The sequence below is a fragment of the Miniopterus natalensis genome, chromosome 1 (assembly GCF_054644295.1).
Source record: "Miniopterus natalensis isolate mMinNat1 chromosome 1, mMinNat1.hap1, whole genome shotgun sequence".
In the NCBI taxonomy this organism is placed as follows: domain Eukaryota; kingdom Metazoa; phylum Chordata; class Mammalia; order Chiroptera; family Miniopteridae; genus Miniopterus; species Miniopterus natalensis.
In genome coordinates this window covers 687994-706057 of record NC_142081.1, presented here as the reverse complement: position 1 = coordinate 706057, position 18064 = coordinate 687994, and the positions used below count along the sequence as shown (strand labels likewise).

Here is an 18064-nt window from a genome sequence, read left to right as displayed (position 1 = left end):
ATGTAGGGACTCTTGGGTTGGACATTGACATGAAGGACATTGTCTAAGAGTGTGACATATCCAACTGTGCATGTCTGCTAAGAAGTAGGGCCCACATCTGGGCCTGTGCAATTCTCACTGCACTTAGCTGCTTCCAGAGACCTGTACAAATTCCCAGGAAAGAAAACTGTCATAAAGAGAATGGAGAATAGTTTAACATGAGAGATGCTTTTCAGATTCAACAGTAATGATGCACGAGAAATCAACCATAACAGCCAGAGGAAAAAGTAAAAGTTCAGGATGTTGAAGTTCAAGGGAAGGGAAGCCCCATCTGACACTATTTCCCTCAAAGTGTTCAGAGGATGAATCAAGACCAGAGTGTGAACCTAGAGCCATGGACAAGTGCTGGGGAGAGTGGAGGGTCTGTGTGGGCCACTGGGACACAGAAGCATGAACCATAGAGACACAGGCAGAGTCCCCGGGCCATGACCTTCAGGGGTCGGTGCTGACTGTGTAGCAGCTGCACTGCCTCATGTGCTGTGTTTCTCCTCTGGACCCTGATGGGAACCAGTTTCCTACCCTGGGGATGGAGAAGTAGCTGCGTCATGACAGGTGTGTTTGGGTGAAGATGTGGGTAATGGTTTGTGAGCAATGAGAATGTTGTTGCTGGAAACCTTGCTGTCTGCATGGGACCCGGAGAACCCTGTCTCCATGTCCCCACATGATGGGAGGGAACTGGAAAAGGGACGTGACTTAGGGCAACACTGTGGGAAGCCATCTGGGATCACGAATGGGGGACGTAACCCAGACTGAGGACACACCACCCAGGGTTCCTGCTCCATTCGGCTCTGACTCTCCTTGTTGTGTGACCAGTTCAAGTTTCCTCTCCTCACTTTCCTCTGAAATAGCCCCACACGTTCCCTAGAGTCATGAGACACTGTGGGGAGTGTGCAGGGCAGCAGCCCCGTGTGTGCTGACCTCCTACCTCCCATCTCTCCTGGGCTCACTCTCTAGTTCTGTGAATCTCCTGGTGCAGTGTCCAGGATTTTCTACATGTAAGATCATGTCATCTGCGTACCGATGGGAAGTGATATTTTGTTCTGTTTCTCTCTGATTTAGACACTTTCTATTCTTTTTTTTTTTAATCTAATTATTCTGACAACGATGTGTAGCTTGTGGAATAGAAGCAGTTACTGGGTGCCCTAGTGTTGCTCTTTATGTTACAAGAATTGCTTTGAAATTTTCTCTGTGTAGCACAATTGCCGGAGCCCACTGGCAGAGTCGAACGGTCCTGAGGAAGGGGTGAGGATGAAGAAAAGACAGACACGAAAAAGATGGGATCGGGAGAGCTGCAGCTCGTGACTCCTGCCAGCTGCCAGCCCCGAGTTTATTTCCCAGCTCAGTTTATACAGACACTGTTGATTATGCTAAATAGCACCCTGCCCTGCATTCCTTTACCTTGCCCCTATGAATGCTCTTGAGAGTAAATATCTTGCCTCCAGCAGGAGCTCAGATCTTATTAACTATCTTTGTCTTGGCTTCTAATGGGAACTTTTGGGGAGGATTGTCCTAGGCTAGGTGTGTGGCTTGACTGCCCTTTGATCCTTCAGGCTGGGACAGCATCCTGATAGGCCTTTCTGGAATACATGGCCACAAGCTAAATCGGTATCCCCTTGGTGCCACAAGGACCGGGTCAGGAAGCAGTAGGGCACATCTGCAGCTCACCCAGGCAGCTCCTCCGTGCCTGGGGCCACAAGGGCTCCCCACACACAATGCTAACTGTTTTCTTTTCCACTGTACCATTTACTATACGGAGGTTCCTCACTTCTCTATGTAACACATTGAGAATTTTGATCATAAAGAGGTTTTAATATAGTCCATTGCCATTTATTTATATGCTGATACAGTTAGTCCTTCCTGCTGGGGATGAGCTGTGGCACATTTACTGGTTCCCTGGGTTGCACCGTCCTTGCCTTCCTGGAGGATGACGCACTGATCATGGTGAATGACCCTCCAAAGGCCTGTTGAGTTTCCTAGTATCACTGAGGATTTTTGCATTTATGTTCATCAGAGACATGACCTGTCATTTTTTGATTGCTCTTATTTGGCTTTGGTAGGAGTGTAGTGGTCACCTCAATAAAATAATTAGAAAGACTTTTGTCTTCTTGAAAGTCTTGGACGTGTTTGAGAAGAACTGACTGAGACAATACTATTTGTTCTGTGAAATTTTGCTAGAATTTACTCTTGTATCCACTTGAACATGGGATTTTCTTGTTGACAGGTTTAGATTAATACTTCAATTATTTAAATAAACATGAACCCATCTAGGAATGTCAGGGGCAAATTCTTAATTTAAACACCAAATTATGGACTGAGAAATACAACTGTTGATCTTCACAGGGTGTGGACAGGGCATTGTAATTCCCACATGGACACACCTGAACTGAGCAGTGAAACCCTAACAGGTGTCCTAAGTCTGGACGCCTCAGGTCGACCTGAGCAACATGAACTGACTTGGGAACCAATAGAGGTCCCCGCCTAGGGAAAGACCTGCCTCTGTGAACTGCAGCCAGGGGCTGGTCTCTGCAGGCTCTGAGGTGGGCAGGACCAGCTCCTACCTGAGACTCAGCAACTGCATGTCTGCTCTTCCCCCTGAAGTTGGAGGGATTTTCTCAAGAGGGGACAAAGTCATTCCCCTCAAGATTTCTGGGCATTAAGGGAACATGCTGAACATGGGAACAAGTGTTCTCAGCACATTTAACAATTCCTCCTGTGAGAGGCAAAACTCAGCCAGGACACCCACAGAGTTAAGGGACAATGTATTTGGGTCCAAGGAGGAAATTACAGTTGTTTGCCGACCACATGCTTATTTTATAAACCATCCAAGAGAATAAACTAAAATCACACTTTCTTACAGAGGTTTCATAAAATGACTTAGTGTTGAGAATGCACCTCCCTGGCCTCCATCTCCAGGGAGCACAGAGAACATGTCCCAGCTGCTGGTCTCTGAATTCCAAGGTGGTTTGTGCTGCAGACACAGCTGTGCCCGACCCACAGACCATGTCTGAGCTTGAAAGTGACACTAAGGCAGGGCCATGGCTGGGAGACCCAGGCGTCATTGGAAGGGAACACAGAGTGAAGAAATCTGTGACCCATTTGTTGGGAGGTCGAGAAATGCAGGGAGCTTAAGGCAAGTCCCACTTTTTGTGGACCGACTTTGATTGTGGGCTGACGGCTTCCCCAGGTTCACCAACCCTTTTGCAGTTTTCTCTCCCACAAGTGATACAATCCTTTTCTGCACGTGAGAATGTTTCTACTAAACTAATAACTACTTTAAATGCAGACCCATCGGGGGTAGGCACAGAGCACAGGTCTGGAGACTCTGGAGAGACTGTTGTGTGGAGAGGAAGCCCTGAGCCCTGGGAGGAAACAGCCAGAAACTCCACCTGCAGCTGCTCCTGAAACTGAGACAGAGTCTGAGGCAGTGAGCGCCACCTGGTGTCCTGGGGGTCCCCTGCAGCCCAGCCTCCTGTCTCCTGCAGGGAGGTTTGTGTTTGGCTCACACTGACCTCCCCTCACTGTGTCTCTCTAACAGAAATACACGCCTGAGTCCTCAGATTTCAGGTTGTTCATTTGCAGATACAGCGTGTTCTTGGCGTTGTCTATGGAGGTGGTGAATCGGCCCTTCACAGAGTCTGCATAGTATGTGCTACTTCCATCAGGATAAATTAGACAGACCCACTCCAACCCCTTCCCTGGAGTCTGGCGGACCCAGCTCATGGCATAGCTACTGAAGGTGAATCCAGAGGCTGCACAGGAGAGTCTCAGAGACCCCCCAGGATTCACCACGGCTCCCCCAGACTCCACCAGCTGCACCTCACCCTGGACACCTGCAAACACAAAGACGTCCTGGTCAGGAAACTCTCACACGTCCACTGATTCTCTCACTCATGTTCAATCACACACTCAGTGTCTCTTGTTCTCCATAAATTACCTCTTAAAATAGCAACAAGGAAAACCCAGCTGAGCCCAAGCCCCATGGTGAGTGGTCTGTGTTCAATCCTGATCAGGGAATGAGAACAGCTGGGGATCCCGGGGCTGGGCTCCTGTCCCAAAGCTGCAGGGTCGGGGCTGGGCTGGTTTTTATGAGCAGAGGGGGCCCTATTTGCATGTCCTCCTACTATATAGAGATCTCAGGGGTGAACGTACAGATATGTCAGTAACTCAGTGAATGTGAGAGGTTCCTTGTGCATTTGTTTGTCCTGGTAGCTTTTCACCCACTAAATACAGAATTATAGGAGGCTTGGGGTTTGTTGATGAGACCACATCTGGTAACAGTGACCCAGCGTCAAGGCTCTGATCCTCCCACTGGCTCCCTTTGCTCCCCTGAAACTACTCCTGGACAGAGCTGCACCTGCCCCGTGAAGCTGCACAACCCCTTGTATGTAATGAGAGCCTCAATGAGCCCCTGTATTCCAGTGTTACCAACACTTCAGGGTTGTATCCATCTGCGGCCTCAGAGTCCTCACTGCCATGGGGACGGTTGTGTATCACCTGTGAGGTGGTCCTAGGTCAGCTAAGGTGAGTCAGGTTCACTGAGGTCTGGGAGGTACAACTGAAGTCTCTGTTGGGCACAGAAGTCTATCAAGTGACTCAAGAAATCTGAGGGATGCGGGGAATCTGAGTGGCACAGGATGACAGGACCCCTGTTCGTCATACCATTGTCCATCTCCTGTCCCCGAACAATCCCCAAGTTCACTGGCCTTAGAATCCCTCCCCTGGGATCTCATGTCAGGAATCACACATCATCCTATTGGGGAGTAGTTATAACAGACACTTGCCAGTAGCAATAGCACACCCATGAGTAACAGGGTCCGAGCTGGTCAGGAGTGACCTCTCCCTCTCGCTGGGAGGCGGGGCCTGAATCAGGTGGCTTCTCTTTCAATGGCTGGAGGGGAGCCCATGGTGGGGCCATGGTGACAGGTGGGTGTCCTGTCAGATCCCCATCAGCTCAGGTCCTAGAAGGAGGAGCTGGGTCATCCTCTGGGGCCTAACGTCAGGAAGCCTAGTTATGAGGGGAGATGGCACTGGAGACAGTAGAGCAGCATTGGATGGACCACCTCGGGTCACTGAGCTCTGACCTCCTGAACTCTGACCCGGCAGAGCAGCCTTTCTTGCTTGGGGCTGAGGCTCAGTCTGAATATTAATGCATTAAATTATACTTTAGAGTGTCAATTACTTGAGAATATAGCAAGTATGTTTAGTTAGATTAGGCTCCTAGAAAATTTAACAGGAGATATAATTAAATAGAAATGATCACAGAAAAGGGCGTGATAGAGACGCACAGGGGAGGTTCCTGAGAGAGCTACTGGAGGGAATGAAGTCCAGAGGTTGCAGGTGGTCCGTGGGGACAAAGCTGTCAGGAGGCTGTGCAGAGGGAGACAGAGCAGAGGGGGAACCATCTCTGGTTGCCCCTGCTCCACACAGGGACCCCACCAGGCCTCACTCCCTGACACAGCACACCCTGATCCCGTCCCCTGTCCTGCTCTCTGAGGTCATTGCTCCTGGTTGATGAGCCTGCCAGGACCTCCTGAGTCCTCGATTATGTCAAAACTGAGGGTCCTCTTATTCCCTGGTGACTGTGGCATCATCACACTCAACATCTGAAGCCACTATTGGTGAGAGGCAGGCCCTCCTGGTGTGCAGAGAGCCCACGGCATTGTCACTGTATGCAGGGAGGTGGGACTATGACCCCCAAGGCCTGTTACCTTCTGCGAGATTGACCAGCTATTTGGTGCTGAGTCTTCTGTTCTGTGTCCCGACCATGACTCTGGACAAGATCGAGGAGCAAATGTCAGAAGCAGAAGAAGCTGCTGAGTCAACAGGGACCCAGGACTTCACCTCCCCTGCTCCTGCTCCTGGGCTGGGTGCTCTGATCTCTGTCTCCTGAGCAACCCCTGGTGTCCTCAAACCTCTTGCACCCCGGCCCCCCTCAGTCCCTCAGCGAGGCTTGTGTCTGGCTCTCGCTGACCTCCTCTCACTGTGTCTCTCACACAGTGTTACAGGCAAAGGTAGGGCCCCTTGTAGTTGTCCCCGAGGCCCCTCCCACCACCTTCGGGTTCCTGGATTTGTTCTTCTTGCTCTTCTGGGTGGGTGTTTTCTGGTTCCTCATGTTCCAAATTGCTGATGGGATTCTCAGTGTCCTCTACTCTGCTCTCGATTCCCGTAAATTATTCTTCCTCTCAGTCCTGTGGCCTTCCCTTCTGACTGGTGCTTTATTATGTGACCGATGGTCTCACTAGTTTCCTTAATGGCCTCACTGAGGTCCCGGAGCATCCTTATAACCACTGTTCTGAACTCTCTCCAGGGCTTGCGTGGCTCTATCTCATTTAGTTCCTCTTCTGGAGATTTCTTCTGTTCTTTCCTTTGTGACATGTTTCTTTGCCTCCACATTTTGGCTGCTTCTGGGTGTTTGTTTCTATGTATTAGGTAGAGCTATTGTGTCTCCAGGAATTGGTAGAGTGGCTCTTTGCAGTAGGTGTCCTGTAGGACCCAGGGGCCAGCCTCCCCAGTCACCTGAGCTGGGCCTTCTTGCTGCTCCCCTGTGTGGGTGGTGTGCACTGTCCTGCTGTGCACACAGGTGCCGCAGAGTCTCCGACACAGAGCCAGACGGGCCCCACAGCCATTCACCGTCCTGCAGACGGAACCTCATTGAACTATGGGACGCAAGGACGGCCAGCACGCGGTCACTGCGTGCGCAGGGGGGGGGGCTCCACACCTTCCTTCCCCGTCTGGGTCTTTTCATGTAATTTGTTTCCGAGGTGCTCTGGCTGGGCCCCTGCACCAGGCTGAGGGGCGTGGGGAGGGGGGCGACCTTGTCTGGCGCCTGAGCGTCTATGAAAAGCTCCATTCTCTTCAGCACTGAGATGGTGTCGCCTGTGGGCTCTCACACATGGCCTCTGCTGTGGGAGAGCCTCAGACGTCCGCTGTCCTGGCTCACATGTCCTGCTGGTTGGCTGGGGCCCTGAGCTGTGAGGAGCTGAGCTGCTCTGTGGAGGCAGCAGAGCCTCCAGTTAGGTTTAGGTGACGGGGGTCAGAAGACTTGATGATTAATTGTCATTTGGACACAAAAGAGTCTGAAAGAGCCTCTCTGCCTGTTTCCCCTGAGAAACTTGCTTCTCTTTACTGCAGATTTCACAGCCGTCTGGGCTCACACAGCCTTCCCCTCACTGTGTCCCTCCCACAGTAATGCCCGGCTGGGTCACTCGCCTTCAGTCTGCTCCACTGCAGGTTCCTGGTGCTGATGGAGTTGTCTGTGGAGATGCTGACCTGGCCTCGGAAGGATGGGTTGTATCTTGTGTGCGAGTCACCAGCACAGATCATTCCCAGCCACCTCAGGCCCTTCCCAGGTGCCTGGCCCACCCAGCTGACCCAGCAGCTGGTGAAGCTGTACCCAGAAGCCCTCAGGAGATCCTCAGAGACTCCCCAGGTCTTTTCGTTTATGCCCCAGACGGCATCAGCTGCACCTGGGCGCAGACACCTGTGTGGCAGAGCATGACTCAGGTCAGGGCTGCCTCCTGCCCTCTCTCCTCTGTGACCCCAACACATCGCGTGTGACTTGCTGGGGAGGACAGCCAGGAGCTTAGTGAAGATGGTGGGACAGCCCATCCTGTACAAGGACAGTGAGGGACAGAGCTGAGGACCCAGCTGGGTGGGGAGGGACACTGCACTGTGGAGGGGGACCCAAGATTTCAACTGATGGTGCCCCAACATGGGTTTGCATATTAACTGCCCTGCCCTCCAGGCGACACTTCTGATGGTTCACGGCCCAGAAGTTCGAGGGCTCGGGGAGAGGTGCTGGTCTGAGCCTCCCCAGAGGGAAGGCGACACTCTCACCCAGACTGTGGTCCTGGCAGAAGGAAACCCCATTAGAATCTAGGTGAATTCTGGTTGGGATGGATTCACACCTCCCAGGTGGACGTGGTCTGAAGTGATCACCTAGATGCCAACCTGTGGAGGGTATTTCTCGGGCTGGGGCCAAGGGGACAGGCAGGACTGATGCGTTTTATAATCGGCTGAGGCTCTCAGTGGGAGGAGTGCTGAAGGAAACCTCCATTCTCACAGATACTCATGAACAAGAAGGCAGCCTGAGTTCAGGATGTTCCATGGAGATTTTCTGTAGGAGAGACAGGGGGCAACTCTGAATAGAACAAGGACATGTTGGAATCAGGGTTGGGGAGCAGGGTGGGGTCAGTGGATGGAAAAGTACTAAGGGACCAGCAGGGGTGAGAGGACTGGTCAATCCTCCTGACAGGCTTCTTGCTGAAGACAGGCCAGGGTGATTCCCCATCACCTGGGGTGTTGCTGGGTGGGGACCCAATGAGGCCTCGAGGGTGATCTTATACTAAGTGCAGGGGTTTCTAGCCAAACCAACCTCACAGGGTTCTTGCTAATATTGGGCTGTGCAAAGCTGGACCTTAATGTGCAGAGGTTGCAGCCTAGTTGGGAAGAGATTCCGAGGGGCCTGACGGAAGCTTGGTCAATGAGGGGCCCTTTCCATCACTTTCAATATTTCCTGCCTGTGTCTTCTGGCCTGAAATGTTTCTCTTGAGAAATGTGCTGACAGTCCAGTGGGAGCTGCCTTGTAGGGAAATAACTGCTTTTCTCTTCCCTGTTTTAAAATTCTCTCCTTGTCTTTAACCTTTGCCATTGTAATTCTGCGGTGTCCTGGTGTGAACCTATTTGGGTTCGTCTTCTTTGGCACTCTGCGTGCTTCCTGGGCTTGTGTGTCTTTCCCCTTCAGCTAGTTAGGAAAGTTCTTGTCATTATTTCATCAAATAGGTTCTTGGTCACTTTCTCTCTGTCTTCTCCTGCTGCTATGCCAATGATGTGGATGTTGTTTTATTTTGTGTTTCCCAAAGTTTCCTTAAACTACCTCATCCTTTTTTAAAAAATCTTTATTTTTAAAAGTATTATAGGTGTCCCATTTTCCCCCCCAATTTACCCTGTCCACTTAGCTCCCACTCGCTCCCCAGGCCTTCACCCCGTTTTTAACTCTGTTCATGGGTTATGCGTGTATGCTTCTAACTTCTTTGATTACTCTCTTCCCACCCTCCACCTCTCTTCCCTCTTTCCTCTGAAATAGGATCGTTTGTTGCATGTGTTAATATCTCTGGATCTATTTAGTTCCTCAGTTTCTTTTGTTCATTAGCTTCTTCTTAAAGAAGACCCTTCAACAATTCCTGTAGTGCTGGTCCGGTGGTGATGAACTCCTTTAGTTTTTTCTTATAGGTGAAGCTCTTTATCTGACCGTCAATTCTAAATGATAGCTTTGCTGGGTAGAGCAATCTTGGTTGTAGTTCCATGTTTTTCATCACTTTGAATATTTCTTGGCACTCCCTTCTGGCCTGCAAGGTTTCTGTTGAGAAATCAGCTGACAGTCGTATGGGGGCTCCCTTGCAGGTAACTAACTGCTCTTCTCTTGCTGCTTTTAAGATTCTTTCTTTGTCTTTAACCTTTGGCATTTTAACTGTGATGTGTCTTGCTGTGGACCTCTTTGGGTTCCTCTTGTTTGGAACCCTCTGTGTTTCCTGGACTTGTAAGTGTATTTCTTTCCCCAGGTAGGGGAATTTTGCTGTCATTATTTTTTCAAATAGGTTTTCAATTTCTTGCTCTGTTTCCTCTCCTTCTGGCACCCCAATAATATGAATGTTGGGCTTCTTGTAGTTGTCCCAGAGGCTCTGTACACTATCTTCACATTTCTGGAAATTTTTTTCTTTTTGTTCTTCTGGTTGGGTGTTTTCTGTTTCCTCATGTTCCAAAGAGCTGATTGGATTCTCAGCGTCCTTTACGCTACTGTTGATTCCCTGTAGATTATTCTTCATTCCAGTTCCTGTAGCCTTCATTTCAAATTGGTACTTTATTATGTCACTGATTTTCTCAATTGTTTTCTTAATAATATGCTTGAGCATCCTTATAAAGAAAATTCTGAACTCTGTGTCTGTTAGCCACCTTGTCTCTATATCACTTAGTTCCCCTTCTAGAGATTTCTTCTGTTCTTTCCTTTGTGACATGTTTCTTTGCCTCCACATTTTGGCTGCTTCTGGGTGTTTGTTTCTATGTATTAGGGAGAGCTGCTATGTCTCCTGGAATTTATAGAGTGGCTTTGTGTAGTAGGTGTCCTGTAGGGCCCAGTGGCTCAGCCTCCCTGTCATCTGAGCTGGGCTTTCTACATGCTGCCCTGTGTGGGCTCTGTGCTCTGTCCTGCTGTAGTTGAGCCTTGGTTGCTGTTGGCTTCACTGGGAGGAACTCAACCCCAGGTCAATCAGCTGTGAGGACCGTCTTCAAGTACAGCCAGAGAGCTGCTGTGCTGGAGACACCCCTTGGAGCAGTATTTACTTCAGTGGGGCTTTGGTGCTCACCAAGTGCGCCCCTTGAGTGTGTCACTCGTGGATGTGGTAGCGTTGTAATCCAGAGTGGCTGAGCCTGACCCCCGGGTGCACTGTCTCTGGGACCTCCTGGGTGGTGCAAAGTCAGCCTCTGCCAGTGCCTTGCCCAGGGCCACCCAGCATGAGCTACACAGCAGTCCCTAGATGGCTGCTACTTATGCTGGGCTTAGAGGTGTCAAATTGAGGCCAAGCTATGACCCAATGCAGGCTGCCACTAGTGCCAGGCCTGAGGCCACTTACCAAGATGTATGGAACACACTGCTTCTTGATTGAGAGATTTTAGGAAAGTCCTAAGCATGATGCTCGAGAGGCCACTTGCATAGAAAAGCCCCTGGGAATGGCCTGGATGAACTTGCAGGTAGGGAGGGGCAGGGCATCTGGGAATCATGGGGTGTGGGGAAAGGTGTGAGTCAGGTGCTGGTGATTCAAATGTGGCGCCTGCATGCTGGCTGTGTTCGAGGAGGGCTTAGCAAAGGAGCCATGATCTCTGCAGCTCTTTTGCTTGGAAGAAATCTGCCCCTCCACCTCTTGCCCTAACTTCAGGCAGGTTAATTCCTGCCCAAGTGCCTAGGTTCCTTTCAGGCTGCTGCTGGACGCTGAGCTCAGAGGGAGCATGTCTGAGTGAGTCCATGCACGGGCCCTTTAAGAGAAGCTGTGGGGCTCCCACAGCTGTCGAGATCCTTAGCCACAGTCCCTGCTGGCTTCACAGCCTGGAGTTGTGGGGACGTCTCTTCCCTGCCCTTTAGCCTTGGGCTGGGGGACTGTTGTGGGCCTGGAACCACGCACTCCTCTGGGAAGCCCCCACCGTGAAGATGTCCCTCCCGGGTTTAAGCCACTGCACGTGGTGTGGGCTTGCAGCCGACTCTCTGCTACTGGGTCCTGATGCCCCCTTTTTCCCCCGGGTGCCCCTCCTCCCAGTATCGATGCTTCTTCACTTCCCTGGTTGTAGGGCTTCTGTTCAGCTAGATTTCAGGAGGTTCTGAGTGATGATTGTTCTGTATTTTAGTTGTGATTTTGATGTATTTGGGGGGGGCAGCTGGTACCTCGATTACCTATGTGCCCACCTTGCTTCCTCTCCTCATTATTTTTAAATCTTTGTCTTTTTGCTTCTGTGATTTTATGTTTTTTTCTACCTTTCATTCAAATTCCTGATTCAATCCTCTGCTGCATCCAACCTACTTTTATTCCTTCCTGTGTTTTCTTTTTTATAAATCTTTCCATGAAGTTATTTTCTCCATTGCTTTTCAGAGACAGTGGAAGAGAGAGAGGGAGAGAGAGAGGGAAACACCCATGTGAAAGACACACAGCAATTGGTTGTCTCCCCCAGACACCTGACCTGGGATCGAGACTGCAGCTCAAGTAGAAGCCTTTGATGGGGGGGTCTACCCGAGACCCTTCAGTCCATGGGCAGAGGGAAGCCCTACAGCATTTCACAGCTGGGTGCATTGTGGGTGCCTAGTCTCAGCTCTGGTGCTCTAGGATGTGGCATATTTTTGGATCATGGTTCCAGACCTCTCAGGGGGAACCTCTGTCTGAATATATCCCTTGGTAACCCCAGCCTGTCCCCCATGGGAGCAGGGCCAGCCCCTTTCGCCTGTCAGGACTTCCTTCCAGTCTTGAGGTGGCTCCTGCTCCCAGTCCTTGGTTAAAAGTCTCCTCTTCAGAGAGTCTTTAGTTGGTAATTCAGGGTGAAGGATCCCTATTTTGTCATCATTTCCACTTGGTTCCAAGAGCAGCTGAGAGTAAGATCCACCTACCCCTCCATCACCTTGACCCCGCCCTCTGCATTTTAGTTCCTAAAAAAGGAAATGCCCCCTGTGGTTCATGTGAGAACATTGCTGCTAAGAGAGTAAAACTGTTACTGCAGACCCATCGGGAGTAGGCACAGAGCCACAGGTCTGGAGGCTCTGGAGAGACTGTTGTGCGGAGAGGAAACCATGAGCCCTGGGAGGAAACAGCTAGAAACTCCACCTGCAGCTGCTCCTGAAGCTGAGACAGAGTGAGGTCATGAGCGCCCCCTGGTGTCCTGGGGGCCCCCAGCAGCCCAGCCTCCTGTCTCCTGCTAGGAGGTTTGTGTCTGGCTCACACTCACCTCCCCTCACTGTGTGTTGTACAGAAATACACGGCCGAGTCCTCAGATTTCAGGCTGCTCATTTGCAGATACAGCGTGTTCTTGGCGTTGTCTCTGGAGATGGTGAATCGGCCCTTCACAGAGTCTGCATAGTTTGTGGTACTTCCATCAGGATTAATTTGACTAACCCACTCCAGCCCCTTCCCTGGAGCCTGGCGAACCCAGTGCATCCAGAAGCTACTGAAGGTGAATCCAGAGGCTGCACAGGAGAGTCTCAGAGACCCCCCAGGCTTCACCACGGCTCCCCCAGACTCCACCAGCTGCACCTCACCCAGGACACCTGCAAACACAAAGACGTCCTGGTCAGGAAACTCTCACAGGCCCACTGCTTCTCTCACTCAGTGTCTCTTGTCCCCCATAAATTACCTCTTAAAATAGCAACAAGGAAAACCCAGCTGAGCCCAAACCCCATGGTGAGTGGTCTGTGTTCAGTCCTGATCAGGCAATGAGAACAGCTGGGAATCCTGGGACTGGGCTCCTGTCCCAGAGCTGCAGGGTCGGGGCTGGTCTGGTTTTTATGACCAGAGGGGGCCCTATTTGCATGTCACCCTACTATATAGGGAGCTCTGGGGTGAGCCTGCAGAAAGTCAGTGCCTCAGTGCAGGTGAGAGGGTTCTAGGGTATTTGTTTGCCACGGAGCTTTTCACTCACTAAATACAGAATTATAGGGATATTTGTGGTTTGTTGATGACACCACATCTGGTAACAGTGACCCAGCATCAAGGCTCTGATAATCCTCACTAGTCCCCATTACTACTCTGAAAAAAACTCCTGGACATAGCGGGACCTTTCCATTGAGGGTTCAGAGCCCTTTGAGTTAAAGGTGATCCTTAATGAGCCCCAGTATTCTAGCGTTACCCACACTTTGGGGTTGTATCCACCTGTGGCCCCAGTGTTCTCACTACAATGTAGAAGGTTGTGCAACACCGTGAGGTGGTCCTAGGTGAGCTAAGGGGAGTCAGGTTCTCTGAGATCTGGGAGGTACAACTGAAGTCTCTGTTGGTCCCAGGACCACTATGAAGTGACACAAGAAATCTTAGTGATGGTTGAAATCTGAGTGTCACAGGATGACAGGACCCAAGGTCTGTTCACTTTGTGCATCTCCTGTCCCCCAACAACCTCTAGGTTCATTGGCCGTAGGAGTCCTCTCATGGGATTTCATGTCTGCAATCAGATATCACGCTCTTGGTGAGTGTTATGATAGGTGTGGTCCAATAGGAATAGCACAACTGCCGGAGCCCGCTGGCAGAGTTGAACGGTGCTGAGGAAGGGGTGAGGATGGAGAAAAGACAGACACAAAAAAGATGGGATCGGGAGGACTGTAGCTCTTGCCTGCTGCCAACTGCCAGCCTCTAGTTTATTTTCCCAGCTCAATATATACAGGCACTGTTGATTTTGCTGAATAGCACCCCTCCCCACATTCCTACAAGGCCGTTTGAGTGCTCTTTCAGGGTAAACACTCTGCCACCTGCATGAGCTGAGACCTTGGTAACTATCTTTATCTCAGCTTCTAATGGGATCTTTTGGGGAGGATTGAGTCCTTGGCTCCAGAGCCTCAGGCTACGTGGACCATGTCCAGACATGTAGCGGGCTCTCAATATCAAGGGTCATTGTGGGGAGAGTCGAGTCCCTGACTCCAGACCCTCAGGTGGTGTGGACCATGTCCAGACATGTCACCGGCTCCCAACACACAACCATGAGTAACAGGGTCTGTGCTGGTGAGGAGTGACCTCTCCCTCTCCCTGGGAGTCGGGGCCTGAATTAGGTGGCTTCCCTTTCAATGGCTTGAGGGGAGCCCATGGTGAGGCCATGGTGACAGGTGGGTGTCCTGTCAGATCCCCATTAACTCAGGTCCTGGAGGGAGGAGTTGGGTCAGCCTCTGGGGCTCAACATCAGGACGCCCAGATATGAAGGGAGATGGCACTGGAGACACTAGAGCAGAATTGGATGGACCACCTCGGGTCACTGAGCTCTGACCTCCTGACCTCTGACCGGGCAGAGTAGCCTTCCTTGCTTTGGGCTGAGCATCAGTCTGAATATTAATGAATTAAATTAGACTTTACACTGTTAATTACTTGAGAGTTTAACCAGTATGTTTAATTAGATTAGGCTCCTAGAACATTTAACATGAGATATAATAAAAAAGAAATGATCACAGAAAAGCCACGGGGAGGCTCCTGAGAGACCTACCGGAAGGAATTAAGTCCAGAGGTTGCACATGGTCAGTGGGGACAAGGCTGTCAGAAGGCTGTGCAGAGGGAGACAGACTAGAGGGGGAACCATCTCTGGTGACCTGAGATTTGGTCTCTAATGGGACCTGGAGCTGGACTGACCGTGTTCGTCTGAGACGATTTCCCGAGACCCAGAGTCACCCTCTCAGGTGGGAGAACTGGACTCTGCTCATTTGAAACACACCCTCCCTGCTTCCTCCAGCTTCTGAAGTGCCCTCTGAGCCGATGACATTTCTGTCTGTTAATGTTTCCAAGAAAATGCTTCCAACATGGAGTCTGCTATCCATCCATCTGTGGGTCTTTCCCCAAAATGCTGGGCTCACAGATGTTCGCTGTATCTCTAGGCTGTGGTCACCGTGCACATAGGTGACTTTGTACTGACCAGCTAATCCAGGATGTTCAAGGACTGTGGTCTCCAACAGTCACCTATGGGCTTGTCCATCAGGGTGATGTGCATCTTCAGGGCCATCCAGACTATGGTGACACAAGTTGTGTTCTCTCCATGAGTCACCCAGCTGCATAATTCATTAGGGTCCCATCTGTGAATCTCTCATTTCTTACAGGAAATAGGGCAAACCCCTCCCTGGAGGAGACATGGTGTTTGTGTGTCTGTCAGAGGGGCCAGCATTTGATTGACCAGGGCCCCTGTGTCTGTCCATCACCAACATCACCATCATCACCATCACCACCATCATCACCATCTTCACCATCATCATCATCATCACCATCATCACCATCATCATCACCAACATCACCATCATCATCACCATCATCATCACCATCATCACCATCATCACCATCATCGTTTGCTTATTTATTATCATTTTTCTCATTTTTTAAGACATATTGTACACACATAATGAGTCATTATCTCAAGTTCTGCTCATTTTTTATAATTCAATGAAATGTAGAGTCAGACTCTATATTCTCTGTTGTGTGTTTGCTGACAACTGATGGCTCATTCCTGCCTCTTCTCCGTCTGCCCCACTCGGGAATCTGATAGGAAAGGTGGGGTCTCCTCTGTAGATGTCCTGGGGGGATGAAACCACACCAGATCCTGGGAGCAGAATTCCTCCCTCCTCACCACCTCGCCAAGATCAGACCATGAGCCAGTCTCCTCTGCTGGCTCCATGAGAGCCCCTCTGACTTGCTGAATGGCCTTCCCTGTCCTTCCCAGAATTTCAACTCTGTACGAAATAAACATCCTCTCCCTTGTTTTGTGGGTTTGGCCTCAGCCTGGACATTTTCACCAGGCTCTTCTGGATCCCTCTGCCTCTGCCTGGTGTCACCTACTCTTGGTGCTGTGAGCTTGACAACAAGTCAATGACTGACACCACTGGGATCTTCACCTGCCATCATGTTCACATGCTTCAGTTGCCCACTATCCATCCCCCATGTCCTGCTTCTGGTTGACTAGGACCCTGAGCTTTCAAGAGCTGAGCTGCACTGTGGAGCCAGCAGGGCCCCTTATTAGATTTAGGTGATGGTGGTCAGAAGACTTGATGGTTAATTGTCATTAGGGGACAAGTGTCTGAAAAACACTCTCTGCCTGTTGTCAGGTGAGAAAGTCGTCTCTGTTTACAACAGATTTTCTTACTAAGAGACCTCAGAGGAAAGCGCAGAATCAGGAATCCACAGAGGTTCCTGAGGGAAACTGTGACCTGAAGAGGAAACCACCCAGGAAACAGCCCAAACTGCCCACAGCACCTGCTCCTGGAGGGTCCTTGTGCTCAGGGCCTCTGAGCACCCTGGTGGCCTCAGCTCTCCTGCAGGGAGGTTTGTGTCTGGCTCACCCTGACCTCCCCTCACTGTGTGTCTCGCACAGAAATACACAGCCGTGTCCTCGGTGCTCAGTCGGCTCAGCTCCATGAAGGCTGTGCTGGTCGATGTGTCTCTGGTCATGGAGACTCTGCCCTGGAACTTCTGGGCGTAGTTTGTATTACCACCACCAGGGTAAATCCACCCCATCCACTCCAGCCCCTGTCCTGGGGCCTGTCGCACCCAGTGCATAACGTAGCTGGTGAAGGTGTACCCAGAAGCCTTGCAGGAGACCTTCACTGAGGCCCCAGGCTTCTTCACCTCAGCCCCAGGCTGTACCAGCTGCACCTGGGAGTGGACACCTGCGGGGAGGACACAGGAGTGAGAGGAAATCCCCCTTGACTGTCCCTGGTCCCCCCTCCATTCATCCCTGGGGAGCCCTTACCTGTAGCCACGGCCACCAGGAGCAGGGTTGTCCAGGTCCAGTCCATGGTGCGGGGCTGTGCTGGGCTCTGCTGGAGGGGAGGGTGAGCTGTGAGGATGTGCTCAGGGCACAGACTTGTCCACATAAACCCAGCCTTCCTTCTCTCATTTGCATATTCATGAGGCAGAGCATGTCATAGCTGAGGGCTGGACCCCACCTGAGAGAAGATGGAGACAAGGTGACCATGGCCCGTGGGAGCCTGAGGGCCCAGGTCCTACTCCTTGTCGGAGGGTCCGTGTCCCTGCCAGGTCCCTGAGCTCTGGGCAGACACAGCGCCTCCCGCTGAGCAACAACCCTCAGGACCTGCTCCTGTTTGTGAGCCCACCTTGGGTGACACAGGGACCACCTGGGCCAGCTCTGGCCTTTGACACCTGAATGTCTTATTCCTGGATCAGTGATTCCAAAATGCTGCCCCTAGTGAGTCACTAAGCCCCTCCCTGTGCCAGTCCCTACAATTCCGATGAGCAGAAGCCACAGGTCCACGAGCTTTGTGGGTGGCTCTTAGGGCTCATCAGTGGACAGACCTGCTCCTGGGAAAAACGATATTTATGGGCAAATCATCAGTCCCTGCCCATCTGTCAGGCTCTATTGATATTTCCCAGGAAGACCAGGCCCTGGGAGGAAACCCCTGCCCAGCTGCCCTGCACCTGCTCCTGGGGCAGCAGCCCCGGGCTCCTGGGTCCTGAGCGCCCCCTGCTGCCCAGCCCATGCTCTGAGGGGGGTCCTGCTGGGCTCCCAGGGCACTGACCTCTCAGCATCTCTAGTCCAGGAGTGAAGGCTGCGCCCGACTCAGAATGTTCCCTCGGGGACCCCACATGCTTTTGACATCTCTGGACAGAGGGACCTGGCCTAACTGAATCCCAATGGCTCTGCCTGGAGAACCCAAGACAGGGCTTTATGGAGCCCACAGGGACCCCTCCCTGGACCTGCCTGATGCACGGACACAGCCGACCCTCCTCTGAGTCCAGAAGCTGTCGGGGGCTCTGGGGCCTCTTATGTCCTCAGGTTCCTCTGGCTGAAGGTCCCATCTAAA

General features: G+C 51.4%; 1 gene segment (V, D, J or C); it reads right to left on the bottom strand.

The window, feature by feature from the left end:
- Positions 1-17038, bottom strand: part of LOC148093966 (immunoglobulin heavy variable 1-3-like) — a 28712-nt gene extending 11674 nt beyond the window's left edge. Inside the window, 2 exon segments of the V gene segment in view lie at positions 16599-16909; positions 16993-17038. Coding sequence covers positions 16599-16909; positions 16993-17038 — 357 coding nt within the window.
- Between the last annotated feature and the right edge of the window lie 1026 nt (positions 17039-18064).